Raw genomic sequence first — 14,747 nt, forward strand, 5'->3', positions numbered from 1 at the left:
AAGTCCATGATCATACCTAAGAGACTTACACGTTCCACCACCATATAAGAATTCATGTGCAAATTTCCAGAGGTCCCCAGAATGTCTTTCATGGCCGGGCTTAAGTCAAGATCGAATCTAAGCCACACCCTACATGTCGTCTCCCGTGGAATCGTCTCCCCATATGTTTTACGCAACAGTCCCTTTAAGACTCCACATCGGGTGTCTTTGTGAAATGTCCTACATCCATTTCACGTATTTAATCATTCCACATAATTCGATTCAGATCAAACACTCTGGGGGAAAACGCTACAGGTGACTGGGCTGGACTGCAAGCACCCTTCTTTCTTGCTAGCTCAGCAGTCCATTAAAACAGTTTTTAAAAAATGAATCTCACCAAGCGGCGGGAGAGGTCCTCGCTGCCACCTGCCACGCTGACAGAGCAGAGGGCCCCACGCTGCCTTTCCAGGTCACCAACAGCCACATCTTCACAAATGAAACAGCGACACTATCTACCTCCACCTGAGCACAGGTAATATGGAAAAGGGAAGCCTGGGACGAAACCATGCGTGAAGCATTGTAGCCCACCCATCTGTGGAGTCCGGAGTCAAATTGGTGAAGGACAAGCTACACCGTTAAGAGCTGAGGATGTATTTTAAAGTCTTGTCTATAGTTGTCTTATCATCATAACAAGGGGAAGATCCCATTTCTAACCTGTCTGCATGGCAACAGTAGGAAGAGGAACAGGGACAAAGGACACGGTTGAGAACCAGGGGCAGGACATGCCTACTCTCATTTCCCAAATAAAGCGAAACTCGGAGTTCATACAGGTCTCTGCCGGTTTACCATTTCAAGCCAAAGGGTTCAAACCAGTCTACCCTATGGTCAAAACCCATGCTTTTTCCACACACAAAATGCATCTAGAAAGGTAGCAATTTTGAAGTTCCAGTCTGATGTTTTACCTGGTTATTTATGGCCATAACTGACATATAACCTAAAGAAATACCACCCAAGTCCAATTTCTTGGGGGGGGGGGGGAGTCTGCACACAATCCACCTAACCCATTGTACTCTTGCTATGCAACACAGAACAGCCCATACCAAGGTCATGTATGGCTTCCATGTTGCTAAGTTCAATGGCCACTTTATTTCTACTTCATCTCTTGCTGTAACACTTGGTAGATCACCGATTCCTCACACTCCTTCTCAAAACCTTTCTCTCTTATCTTCCATTAGAGCTCTTTGGCTTTGCTCCATCACTAATCTGTGGTCTTTTTTTCCTTTTTGTCCTCTTTAAATGTCTCCTCTGCTACCCTAAGTGTCCTACTCTTCTCACTCCGTGATATCCCGGGCAGCAGCACACCCTCACTGCTCCTGGTTCCTATCACACGGGCGGCCCGCCGTCACTGAGGCCTTCCACGTGCTGGGCACAACTGGTGAAGGACGAAGGACGTGATTCCCAAGGATCTGCCAGGCTCTGTCTGTGGCCCGGGGACTTCACATGAGAACCGGAACAGCGGACCCTGCGCTCTAGTTGTCCGTAAGTGCCGTAAGCTCCAGGGATCTCCAAACTGAACTCATTCCCCTCCACTCATAATCTACTCCTTCCTCTCCTCTTTATTACTTTCGTAGGTGCCAAACTAAATGTGCCCTGGGCAACCTCACAGCCTCAATTATTGGTCTATTTTACTTTCTTAATCTGTCTAAAATTTGACTGCTGTCTTCCATTTCCACTGCCAGTAGCTTAGTTTAGGGCTCACCTGGATTACTCACAGCCTGTGACTGCCTCTGTTTCCAATCTTCTCGATAGCCCATTCTTCCCAGCTACAATGGCTGAAAGGCAACTCTGATTATGTCAACTCTCCAAGCCCAACTCTGCTTCCAATTCTTGGCAGGGGGCTCCTTGCTGCCCTCAGGGTAAGCCCCAGACCCTTTAAAATGATTCTGTGCTCCGGCTCAGTGTTTTCTGCTCCCATGTTACCTCTAGTCCAGGCAAACTGAGCTCTTTTCCAGTCCCGAAACACACACCCATTCTCTTCCATTTTCAGGCTTCTGTATATTTTAGTCTCTTCTTACTCTCTGCTTGGCACACTGTCCTACCTTGTATGGGACAAAGAGGTGGCCACTCTGACCGAAAGTGCGGGGCCAGGGCCTTCTGTGAGGCCGGCTCCGCTCTGAGTCCTGCCGGTCACAGCACTCACCGCCCTCACCGTGCCTAAAGCCATACCTAGTTCACTGACTGCTGTTACCTCCAAGGCCTGTGGAAGTAGCTCCAATGAACTCACATGAAGTCTCAAATCAGTGAGAAAGAAAAAAAGAAATTCATTTGAAAACTTTTTCCATTTTCTAATTTAATAGAAATAACCAAAACAATGTGGCTTTCAAACAAGGATTTAAACTAATCTAATACAACTTCTACAACACATTCCAGAGCATTATAACAAGAAATATTTACAGGCAGCTAGTGTATTAAATAACCATGAAAAGAAAATCTTGCTTTTTTATTACATACCAGCAAAAAACACAGGAACGGAACAATTAGAAACTGCAACTTTTCCAAAAAAATTAAATATGATTATTTAGAGGATACAATACCACAGAAACAGCACTTTTTCTTTAAGAATCATACTGAAGGGTAAGTTAACTATGTGCAAAAATAACAGGAGTTGTGGTGGTAGGAGTAGTAGCAATAAAAACAAAGAGGGAAGGAAACCAACTGAAATACCGGGAGCAAGGAAGTAGTAAGGCCATGAATTTAACCCTTGCGTGTGTATTTCTACACAGAAAATTAACAGGCTTTCAGATCGTACAAACCTTTCTTGATAAGCCTACAGACACCTTTCGCTGATTGAAAACATAGTGAATGCCCACATTTTTCAGACCAGGAGACAGACCAGACATGCCCTTTCATTCTTAAGGTTGAGATTCAGGCCACACTCGAAAGGTCATATTGATTACAGTGGCACTTGGAAGTCGCTTCTGTGCCTTCCTACATACAAACTTGGTGAATTTAGAAGAACAGCATTTTTAGTTTTAAAGATCACTTGCTACAAGCGGGCAAAGCTTAATTTTGTACATTTGGTAGTTTGATTATGACAAATGTATCCAAATGGACTTAATTTTGTTTCTCTGATACAATAAAAAGTATATATAAAAGACCACAAAGGCAAACACAAGGAACCAAGACGGAAGGAACACTATCCATGCACTCTGACCCAGGAACAGAAACCATTATATCCCAGAGTACGTGTTGAAATCTGAACCGTCTACGTAAACTGAGGCATATAAATTTTTTTCTTAAAAAAGTACCTTCAATTTTTTTTACTCAAACACCTACATTTAAAAAAATATGCAACTTTCCCCAATTTTTAAAATAAAATGCCACAATATATTGTCATTAGCTCCAGCACACATTTCATTTTCTTCCTTCTTAAAAGATAGACGGGGTGATATGCATACAAACTTTCCTATAAAACCACCCCCGGGCGAGGACGTGACAGGCTTAGGCAGCAGACCGAGAGCAGTGTTATTGCTTTTATCGAGGAGAGCACGGGGGAGAAACAAAGGAAACATCTAGGTCAGCACAGGGTCGAACTGGGACGCACCTCGGAAGCCCTGCATCGCCTTCAGCAGACTATCAACACAGATGGTGCGAGTTAAGAAATCATAGTATGAATCCAGAACTTAATTGTTCTAGTGAAGCGAGTTGGGGTGGATAGGTTTTTCTGAAGCTACTCACTGATCCAATCCTGATTATGCAAATACGCAATGCTAACAAGAAGAGAGAGTTTGTTACTTCGTGTGCTATGTGTGAGTGGGAGGAGGGAGGGAACTGAAAAGGTCAAGGGCGAGGGAGCCACAGCATCCGCTCCCATTTCAAAACACGAGGAGACGGCTGAGAAACATCTGGTGGGCCCCCGTCCAAGGGCAGAGTCAGGAGACCTACACCTATGAACTTGTTAACACTAATCACTAATTATATGGCAGGATACCTGCTGAGGTAATTAATAAATCTACAGTTTGCACACTGTAAACCCTTTGCTTCTATTTAAAAACATCATTTCTTTGGATTAACAAAAATTTTGAAAAACTGTTAACAAAAAGTGAGAATTATAACTGACTTTAAACTTTATTTAAAATTCCTTAAGAAATAGAAGTCAGAAAGTACCTGGTTATTCCGAAAAGGGTAACCTCAACAGTGGGTCCAGCGCCTGGTCACTTCTCTGTGGTCACGACTGGGTGTTTCTCTACAGAGCATGACCTACAATCTGACTGTCTGGGACACGCACGTGGCTTGACCTTGCAATGCAATTTCTGCAGCAAATCAGCTCAGCTAAGCACTAATAAAACACACACATTTAGGCCAGCAAAACAGACTAAGGAATACTTTGTTCTTGGTGTTCTGATAGAAGATAGAAACTGAAATGTGGCAAAAACCTTGCAAGCTTTTAATAACATCTCCTAATTGAAAATACTACCTTTGAATAAAGAACGCAAGTGCCAGCGATCGAAAGAAACCGCCTCAGTAACTGCTGTTCAACATTCGTCTTTTTAAAACGTGATAGGGAAACATGTAAGCTATCTCAAATATCAATTTGTTTTTATACTTTTGAACAGTTAAATTAGCGCTGAACAGATCAACTTAGAAACAGCTTAGATCAGTTGATCAGTGTGCAGACAAAAGTTGTAAACAAAATCTAAAGTGAACACCTTCAGTTAATGGTAATTCCTCAGTGGCACGAGGGCTTCTGTTAACAGAAACGGAGCCCATTAAAGGCTGACAATCAAGTGGCTTTTTAAGAACCAATCCGGAAATAAAACAAAGGGGGAAAACCCCATCTAACATGGAAATGTCTTTAAGGGAACATACTATCTTTTAAGGCCCCAAACATTGAGAAATAAACATTTACTTTAAATTTTGTTTCTCCCTCCATTGGTAGAAACTATATATATGACTCACCTAATAACTGTGAAAGAGAAGAGCAAGTATTAAATATCAGACAAAATAAAGATAGACAGCTACTTGTCACTTCCCAAACACGTGCCCTTAGGTACGTCTCCTGACAAATTAAAATCACAGATGTTGTAGGGAAGAGGGAAATGAGCACAGAGAAAAGTATTTTAAGACAGTTTTCTCCTTCTTGTAAGGAAACTTTTCATAGGAATTTGAAATTTGAGTTAGATAACAGAACAGTTAGGGATGGTTTCAGGTGCAGCTCACAAGGAGGCCCAGAGAGAGGCGGAAAGGAGCTGGAGAACGAGGTCGGTCAACAGCGGTGGCAAAGCCAGCGCTGTTCGCACACCATCGAAGGCCTGAACTGTGTTCATGTCCACCCCATCCCTTGTCAACAAAAGAAAAACCCAAAGGAGTTTGCATAATAATTTCTTTAGAGCACTTTATTTGATTCAATATGCACTAAAAAATATTTACCTCTTAAACAATCATGTCAGATAATTGTTACTGTGTAATCTGAACCACTTAAGCTGTATTTTTTAAAAGGCAAACAATTTGCCACAAATCTGCTGATGTCTGAAAATATCTAATGGAGAGTCTTCTATTTTGGTCACTTTATATTCTAACAGGTCCATACAAAAGTAGGACTACAATTTTAAACCCAACAGAAGAGAAGCCTGTATGTACACAGTCTAAAGCACACATCTTGGACAAGAGCATCACAAATGAAGAGAAGAAAAACGAAGCAGAGCCAAGGTGGTCTGTCTGCCTTGGGTGCCAAAATCCAGGTGAGATTGCTCCACTGCCCATCCAAGTGGGAACTGGTGCATTCTCAGGATTTCCTTACAGCTCTCTTCTGTCCTTCAGGCCCTCGGTCCATGCAAATGTCCCACTTGGGGGCAGATGAGTCATCTAACCCTACCAGCTTTCTTTCAATATTTTGATGTTTTCATAATAAGCTGCTTCTGAAGATTTTCTGAGAAGTCTGTTCTCTATTAAAATAACATAGAACCTCAAAATATGAATGTGAACATTAGAAATAGACAGCATATATTACAAATCCATTCTTGATAGGAACATTAGTAAGAATACACATTAGCTTAAAAAACAGGCTCAGCAAATGTTGCTGATCTGCCAGAAGTTTTCGTTCACTATTTACAAATAAGACAAAGTGAAGTACAGAAGATTTTACACATTTGGTAGCTGACGGGTTACTGTTTGCCAATAGTGGTCTATCAGGAAACGGATACGAAGGAAGACTGGATCAGATCCAGTTGTCACCTTCTCAATCAAACTTAAATACACAGAAAACTAGGTTAATTTTGAAACACACATTCTGCCTTTCACGGGAATATAACTCTGTGACATGGTGATTGGTTGAGAGGTGCAATTCTGTGGAAGGAGTTTCTGGAAAAGGTTACTGTAATCATGTGATCTGCTACGGGAAAGTTACCATGTTTATTTCAGTAGACCATTGAAACAGATTAAATGATGATCAGTGGTCACGTTTCCTAGACTCCAAGTATGAACAGAAAATACAACTGTTGAATCTTTAAACCAATATAAAAACTAAGGCCCAAGAGCATCGAAATGAGAAATAATATAAAGGTATGATTCAATGCACACCTGCACTGACATCAAAAATGGAATCTGAACAACTTTGACTTTACCTAGAAAACAAGCCGGTGCGCGTGCGGGGGAGGCACACACGCTGTTTTCATAACCGTGCACTGTGGTCCAAAAAAGCAACGGATGGCGCAACGGGACCCTCAGGTGTTCACGCCCTGCACCCGGCAGCGGCGCGGCTACCAACGCCTGCCAGTTCTAACAACGATCAGAACTCTTCTTTCTAGTGACACAGCTTTTCGTATCATTCCGCTTTTGCTTCTCGTTTTTACTTTTAATGGTGCAAATAGAGTTCTCTCCCCCTTTCTTGACAAGAATGTGTTTCTGTCCATCACTTCCATCTAATACTATGGAAAAGCTATCGGCTTCTTCAAGGAGGTGCCCACTGTAGGCAGGATATTCGAGTAACACTTCAGTAAAAAGCATTATTTCTCTTCTTTCTCTCTCTGTTTAAACAGTTGGTTTAAGTCCATGTCATTCTATTTTATATGTATCGGTCTGTCATCCGACTTTAGGCGCTTTCTGCGGGGTTGTATAAAGTCTTCATCAGAGTCCTCAGTCACCTCACCATCATCCTCTTCCTGCTCAAACTCTGGCAGAGGCGCGAAGGTCCTGTCTGAGTAGATCTCTGTGAGTTTATCTTCAAAGTACAACGCAACTGCTTTCCCTGCCTGAGCTACTTCTGAATCAGCCTGCAAGCAAAAGACAGGAATATTCACCTATTGGTAACGCATAATCCTTCACCAAGTTTGCATGGTCTGAAAAGCTTACCTTCAAATTAATCTCTTGTGTTTCTGCATAAACTTGAACAACTCTCATCATCTAAAAAGGATACCAGAGTCAAAAAAAAAAAGGGAAATTATAATCCTTTCTAAAGTTATAAAACTGCATAGGATTGGCGACAAAAGTCAGCCATACTAGGGGAAACAGATTATAAATGCTATGACCAGATTATAAGTGCTTTCTGAAATTTACAGAACACGGAACCACTTTCTTTACCAAGTTCTATTCCTAAAGCTACTGTGAAACTTCAATTGTCTCAGATTCTGAATTACTAAGGTCATCTGAATAAAAATCGGTCTGAATACATCAATCTACTTAAGAGACATACATTTGTGAAATGAATATTGGAAAAAATATGCTGCTTTGAAAAATCTGCCCAACTTTCAACATACCACTTAATTGGAACTCCACCCATATGCAATTTATTAATCATAAATTATTTATTATTAAAGCAGATAAAATGGACCTTCTTCCTGACAAGCGTTAGCTATATATAGTTCATGAGAGCATATTTACTTAAAATACTCTAGGTGGATTAGAAAATAAGACAAAAAACTTGAGACTGTATCAACCTAACTCTGAGTGAAGTTTTACTCTGTTCTCTGTGGCACATTGTTTTTAAGGTGACTAGACTTTTAACCTAATTAAGAACCTTTTAAAAAATTTTACAAAGTCACCTGGATGCTCCCAGAGGTAGCTATCAGTACATTTTAATAGTTCAATATGATTTATTTTAGTAATAGTCATATGGCACCCAAATTTCATCAACAATAAATGAGATTTTAGTATTAATCTTGAAAAGATTTTCTGAATTCTCATCCAATTTCATTTTCTTCTCCTATAATAATGAAAATTTTCCTTCACAATAGGAGACTCAACTTTTTCAAAAGATAACCAAAATTATTTCCTTTAAGGAGGCAGATATCTATTTCTTTTCAAGGTATGGATAACAAAGCTTTATCCTCAAAACAAACAAAAAGCAAACAAACAACAACAAAAAACACAACCAAAGTTAACGAAAGCCATACATTGCTGAGATCCCAAAACTCAACACTATACACTCTGAGCTACTCTTTAAAATGAGCCACCAGGGATCAGTTTATGACTTTAAGGTTCTACAGCAACATGGTCAATAATGAAGTCGAAGGACACCGCCACAAATGTCCTTTCTTAAAGGTACCCAAAATGCAGGCTGTCTGTAATCACTGCCTATGAAATACACTTAACTACAGACTACTTCCTATACTTATCGCAACCCTCAACTTGTTTCCAAAGGGATATTCAATAATATTGCTAATTTATTATATTTAAGTATACACTTCAAATTACACATAGTAAACATTCTTCTTTGGAACTGTGGATGAAAATTTTACTATTGACAGAATTGAAGCAGAAAAAAATTTTAGATCAAATTAGAAAAATCACTTGGCGGGAAAAGCAAAACCCAAACAAAACAAGTGAACAAACAAAAACTAATCCGAAACTCTATAGTTTGGAAGCTAACATACTTCATTAAACCTTTCACAGTTCTTGAAGATCAAGCGGACGTCAGCCACGAAGTCATCTGGGACTTGGTAGTGTTGGGAATGTTTCTTCTGAAGCTTCTTTTTCACAGTGGATAAATCCATTGGTTTCTTTATAATTTTATAGTAGTTTGGTATCTTAAAAAAACACAAATAGTGACGGCTAGATAAGTATTCTTCAAAAACATCAAATTGTTTCATTTGAAAATGTACATCATATGAATTTTACAAAAAATACGTGGTGTTAATCGCTGAGCCAGCTACTTGCAGACTTGGGTACAGTGAATGGACTTTGAATCTCTGGCCCCGATCATACCACAAATCATGTCCGGAATGGGTGGCAGTCCCCATGTTAATGAAGGTCCCCAATTTCTACCTTTAATGAGTAGATTTGGAAAGAAAGCAAATGGCAAGGCTAGCCAGTCACTAATGTTAAGGACACATCCGGCTAATCAGAATGTTATGATTCCTCAAGAGGTTATTTTCAAATAACAAAGAAAAAATGGTTGCAAAAGGTATTATTATTAGAATGATATGTTTATATCACAAAGTACTCTGGACATAGCAACAGAAGAAGCAAGACTATGATAACCACCCAAATTTTTTTCTTAACCATTTAGTGGTTATGCTGGAAAGTTCCGGCCCCCGCTCTTGGTCAAAAATTTGTGTCCTTGAGAAATAAATGAACATGGAGAAGCTATTTAAATAGTTCATGAAAAGCAGTTATTTGAAAGTAATTTTCTGCTATTATTTGAAAGTAAATTATTTGAAAGTAGTTTTCTACTATTTCTACTAATTTTAATAAAGCCCCTGAATTTTATTAAAGACAAGACAGGCTTCTCATCGGGTGATTACTCTCTGCAGAAAACATCTTCCTCATGTCCAGACTTCTGTGCTTCGCAGCTCATTTCTGAGCCTCTGCAGTGTACAAGCCTACCAGTCCGTGCTCTGTAACAGGCCTACCAGTCCGTGCTCTGTAACAGGCCTGGCATTCCCCAGTATCTTCATTCGACAGCTGATGGCTAGCAAATAAATGTGTGCAGCATGATCCTGTCTCATCGGTGACGCACTGAGCACCTCCTATGTTCCTTCTGCCATGGGAGTTTAGAGCCTTTATTCCTTACAAAAGCCTCTTAAGTTAAATAAATAGCACTGACTTACACAATTTTCCCAGTCTTTTCTTAATCTTGACTTTTCCAAAGAGGGTTTATGAAAGCAGAGCCAGTGTGAAATTCATTTTTACATGTTTATTCAAGTAATACTTACAGACTGTTTTCTCCCCAACATACAGAGCCTATATTATACAACTGGAATCTTAAGAAATAATTTAGTCCAATACTCTCACTGCAAAGTTTAAAGAGTAAAGGTGAAAAATTATGTCACTTTCCCAAAGTTATAAGGATGGTTAATGGCAGAACTAAGAGAAGAAGTTGTCTTCTGACTCCTAGGTTCAAGTTTATTTCACTGTATCCTGTACACCCATCTTGAAAGTAAAAGAGGACATGGAGCCCTGGCTGGTGTATAGCTCGGGGGGGGGTGAACGCAGGCTGCAAACCAAAGGGTCGCCAGTTCGATTCCTAGTCAGGGCGCATGCCTGGGTTGCAGGCCAGATCCCCAGTGGGGGCCACATGAGAGGCAACCACACACTGATGTTTCTCTCTCTTTCTCCTTCCCTTCCCCCTCTCTAAAAATAAGTTAAATAAATAAAATCTTTTAAAAAAAGTAAAAGAGGACATGGAAATTCAATTCATTAAGTTTTCATTACAGCAACAAAATCTTTAAAAATAAACCTCAATTTTTAACAAGTGAATCTCACATCCATTTGGCCCTAGTGAAATTTCTGANACCCATCTTGAAAGTAAAAGAGGACATGGAGCCCTGGCTGGTGTATAGCTCGGGGGGGTGAACGCAGGCTGCAAACCAAAGGGTCGCCAGTTCGATTCCTAGTCAGGGCGCATGCCTGGGTTGCAGGCCAGATCCCCAGTGGGGGCCGCATGAGAGGCAACCACACACTGATGTTTCTCTCTCTTTCTCCTTCCCTTCCCCCTCTCTAAAAATAAGTTAAATAAATAAAATCTTTTAAAAAAAGTAAAAGAGGACATGGAAATTCAATTCATTAAGTTTTCATTACAGCAACAAAATCTTTAAAAATAAACCTCAATTTTTAACAAGTGAATCTCACATCCATTTGGCCCTAGTGAAATTTCTGATTATAAGAAATACTTAAAATGTTACTAGGTACTATGCTAAAACATTTTACACGGGTTATCACATACAATCCTTCAAAGTACCCAATGAGGGAAGAAACAGTATTAGGAAAGAAATCTGAGCCTTGGAAAGGTCAAGGAGATTATTCAAGAAGCCTGAGTTTTAACACAGGAGTCTAACTTCTTTACCAGGGAGGCACTAAGGTGAACAACTTACCGAAGCAGGAACTGGCTCCTGGAATTCAATACTTAACTCATGACAATAGAGGTAAAGCAGGAGACGTTCACATTTCTGGCCCCCAAAAAAGAAAAGAAAACCCTTAATAAGTTCTTACTGCAAACTGATCATAAGCCTCCTACATCCTAGTCTCCACCTGAACACACATCCAAGTAAAACTGCCTGGTTTCCCATACAGTTTTGGAACGATCTTCTGCTCTACTGTAAACGAACTTACCAACGACAGAAGGCCATTGTTCTGATGTATTATTGACTCAACAATTTATATACATGGAAAGGAGTGAGCCAAGTAACACACAGCGCTCTATACAACAATTTACAGACAGCCTGGTAATCTATAAATTATCGCTGTTGCTGTTCATTGTGTTTCCCTTAGGCCGGCCAGCCATGTGTTATTATTCCCTTTCTTCAAATGATTCCACTCAGGGTCTAAATTAATAAAAACTACCTGTGTAAGTCTTCTCAATCTGATTCTAGAGTTTTTTTTACACAAACAGAAATAAATTGAAATGCATTTTACATTTACGATTTTCATTTACTTAAACTTCTTTTAATATTAAGTTTGTACACTCTAAACACATTCTCTTTATAAACGGCGGACAAAGGATTCTGTAAGTGTGTACATCGGATGAGAGCCAAACATCATGAACCACAGAACTATGTGAACGCTACTCTGTCTTTGGAGATCGGACTATGGACCACATGAGCAGAAATTCAACTGAAGATGAGGAAAAGATTTCAGATCTCGTTTCTAATATGATGAGAAGTTATTAGAGGGTTTTAGGCAAGACAGTGACAGCCTTGTTTGCATTTTCAAAAATAACACTGTACCCAGCACAGAAAATGACCGCAGAGGGCCAAGGGCAGAATCAGGGAGCCCGGTGATGGGACTATCACAACAGTGCAGAGGACAGACCATGACGGTGGTCTCAGAAGGTCGTGGTTAGGGAAAGTAAGAAACACGATTACAGTCATTCCTGTTTCTTTTGTTTCTCAGAGATTTCTGATCTGAGCAACAGAGGTAAACAGTGGTGCCATTCCATGATGTAAAACACTGGGGGAAAAGCAGTTTTTTACGTTGTTATCGCTTGTTTACTGCTTTTACTGTTTGAAGGTAATTTTTTAAAACTCAACATTTTGGTCGGGGCTCTGACTGGTGCAGATCGGTTGGCTGGGTGTGGTCCCAGAAAGCGAAAGATCACAGGTTCGATTCCTGGCAAGCAGCTGACGTCCCTCTCTCACACTGACTATCTCTCCCTCTCCTCCTCCCTCCCTCCCTCCCTCTCTGTCTACAAAAACATTGTGCTTGGGACAGGTTAAATGTGAGAAAGCTGGATATAAGAGTCTAGAGCTGAGGGCTAAAGATTTCAGAGGTCATCAATATACCATTAGACGCAGAGATTAACAAATGAAAATGTATCAAGTTACATGTATATTACACTTAAAAAAATTCAGCATGTTTCCAAGGGCTGTGGCTGGTTGTAGCCACGGGGTCTCCAACTGCGTGCACAAGCAACCTGGAGAGGGTCTGACAGCTCAGGTCAGCACGGTACCTGCAGCGGCCACTCACCTTTCCTGTTACAGCTCAGGGGGAAATAAGTAAATAAATAAAATTTACAGGATGTTTAGCGAGGCAACTGCAGAATCCCTAATAATACATCAATTCATTTGACACTTACCCTTTGGTCCACAGGGCTTAATCCCTGTGCAGTTTTCCCCTTCTTACTATGCTGCAAATTGTCACAATCATATTCAACCTCTGGTTTCCCAATATCTCTGCAAAATGTGCATATCCAGTCCCCACTGAGGAAAGAAACAGGCAATCAGTCCATATTTTTATAACTCACTCTAGAGAAGCTAATTTCCTAGAGGTTAAGACTAATTTGTTGTTTTCTTTCTTTACTACTCAATTGGGGGGGGGGTTCTAATCTTGTTAAATCTCATAAAGAGTGGCTGTATGATAAAAACTTTCCCAGTCATTCTTCAATTGATTACCTACAGAAAGCAGTATGAAACTGATACCTTGGCATTCAGAAGTGGTTTTTTCCTTGTACGGAGCTGATGGTCTGTATTTGTAGCATAAGACCAACTCTCAGGCCCCAGTGATTATAATGGCCCCGTATCCACAGACAAGAGCACAGGATACGGCATCCCTCAGGGGTCCTGTACTCTCTCAGCATGTATTGAGCAATGCGGAATACATGCCAAATAAAACAACTCTCCTCATGGCCGGTCAGAAGCCTAGGAGACACACGCACGGCCTCCTGCAAGTGCAAGCACACGCATACACACCCCTAAGCTTTTAAATCCGCTCAGTCTGTGGTTTGTTTACACCAAGATTTCCATCAAAGCATAAACTCCAGTGAATCACCCATACTCAACCCCGCCTCGTTCCGACCACAGATAAACACGTTCTGAGTGCAGAGACCCTACTAATGTGTGCCAACGGTTTCACTCCCTTCCAAAGCATCTGCCTTTGAGAGAAAGCACTCGGTGCAGAATTCTAATGTTCCAGCAGATGTTACTATTCAAAGGAAAAATACGAAAAGCCTTAATTTCTAACCAAAATGCCAATGCTTTTCTTTTCTAAAAAAGTTAAAAAAAAAAAGAAGGGTTGTTATTGTATCTCTGGCAAATGACTACACCTCCTAAGATTTAGGTAAGAATTACAATTCTTCAGAAAAATATTCTGACACTATTTCTATATCCACCACTTTTCTAAGGCAAAAGGTCGAATTTTTCAAAAAGGGCAGCATTACTCAACTAAAATTATTGCTTCTCAGAAATCTAAGAGGAGCCCTAGCCAGTGTGGGTTGGTTGGAGCATCATCTCGTCAACTGAAAGGTTACAGGTTCGATTCCCAGTCAGGGCACATGCCAAGGTTGTGGGTTCCATCCTGGGTCTGGGAGCATACTAGAGGCAACCGATCGATGTTTCACTCACACTGATGTCTCTCTCCCTCTCTTACCCCGCTCCTCCGCAACCCCTTAAACCAGCAAGGATGTCCTCCAGTGAGAAAGAAGAGAAGGGGATGGGAAAAAAGAAAAGAAATCTAATCATCTACAGATAGAAAAGCAGCTAGGTGTTCCCAAGAACACTGGTTTACCTTGACTTGAAAAGAAACCCAGGGGAAGGGCTGTAGAAGGGTAAAGGGTGAAAGAAAGATGTACGACTCTACTACTTCACGGTCTCTGAAATCAAATGAAGATAAAACAATGGAAAGAAGAAAAAGAGCTCTTCTAAAGGGAACTGCCACATGTAGGTGCAAACAATAATCCCCAAAAGTTTGTGAACTGCCCAAAGTAACGAGGCCAGTGCACAGCAGAGTCGCCGCCAGACTACAGGCTGTGAAGTCCAGTCCAACGCATCGGGTCCACGGTATTAGCTATTGTCGCGGCTTGCCACGGGGTCACCCAGTCTGAGGACAACGCTCTTTTA

General features: G+C 40.7%; 1 protein-coding gene and 1 non-coding gene across 3 annotated transcripts in view; one reads left to right on the forward strand and one right to left on the reverse strand.

The window, feature by feature from the left end:
* Window positions 1-2,325: 2,325 nt before the first annotated feature.
* TRIM33 (tripartite motif containing 33) overlaps window positions 2,326-14,747 on the reverse strand; it is a 110,694-nt gene continuing 98,272 nt past the window's right edge. The window contains exons 16-20 of one of the 2 annotated variants that reach the window (XM_037038930.1): window positions 12,989-13,112; window positions 11,289-11,363; window positions 8,850-9,002; window positions 7,330-7,380; window positions 2,326-7,250 (exon numbers count right to left, since the gene is read on the reverse strand). In XM_037038930.1, the coding sequence (XP_036894825.1) occupies window positions 7,038-7,250; window positions 7,330-7,380; window positions 8,850-9,002; window positions 11,289-11,363; window positions 12,989-13,112 (616 nt within the window). In that variant the 3' untranslated portion in view covers window positions 2,326-7,037. The remainder of the gene's footprint in view (window positions 7,251-7,329; window positions 7,381-8,849; window positions 9,003-11,288; window positions 11,364-12,988; window positions 13,113-14,747) is intronic. The other variant, XM_037038931.1, reaches the window with a different exon arrangement.
* On the forward strand, window positions 12,762-12,892 carry LOC118982043 (small nucleolar RNA SNORA44). The gene has a single exon (XR_005065464.1). It is a non-coding gene; the product is annotated as a small nucleolar RNA SNORA44 (small nucleolar RNA).

Source organism: Sturnira hondurensis, unplaced genomic scaffold (genome assembly GCF_014824575.4).
Source record: "Sturnira hondurensis isolate 20B ecotype Veracruz unplaced genomic scaffold, ASM1482457v3 Scaffold0024822, whole genome shotgun sequence".
NCBI classification, from domain to species: Eukaryota; Metazoa; Chordata; class Mammalia; order Chiroptera; family Phyllostomidae; genus Sturnira; species Sturnira hondurensis.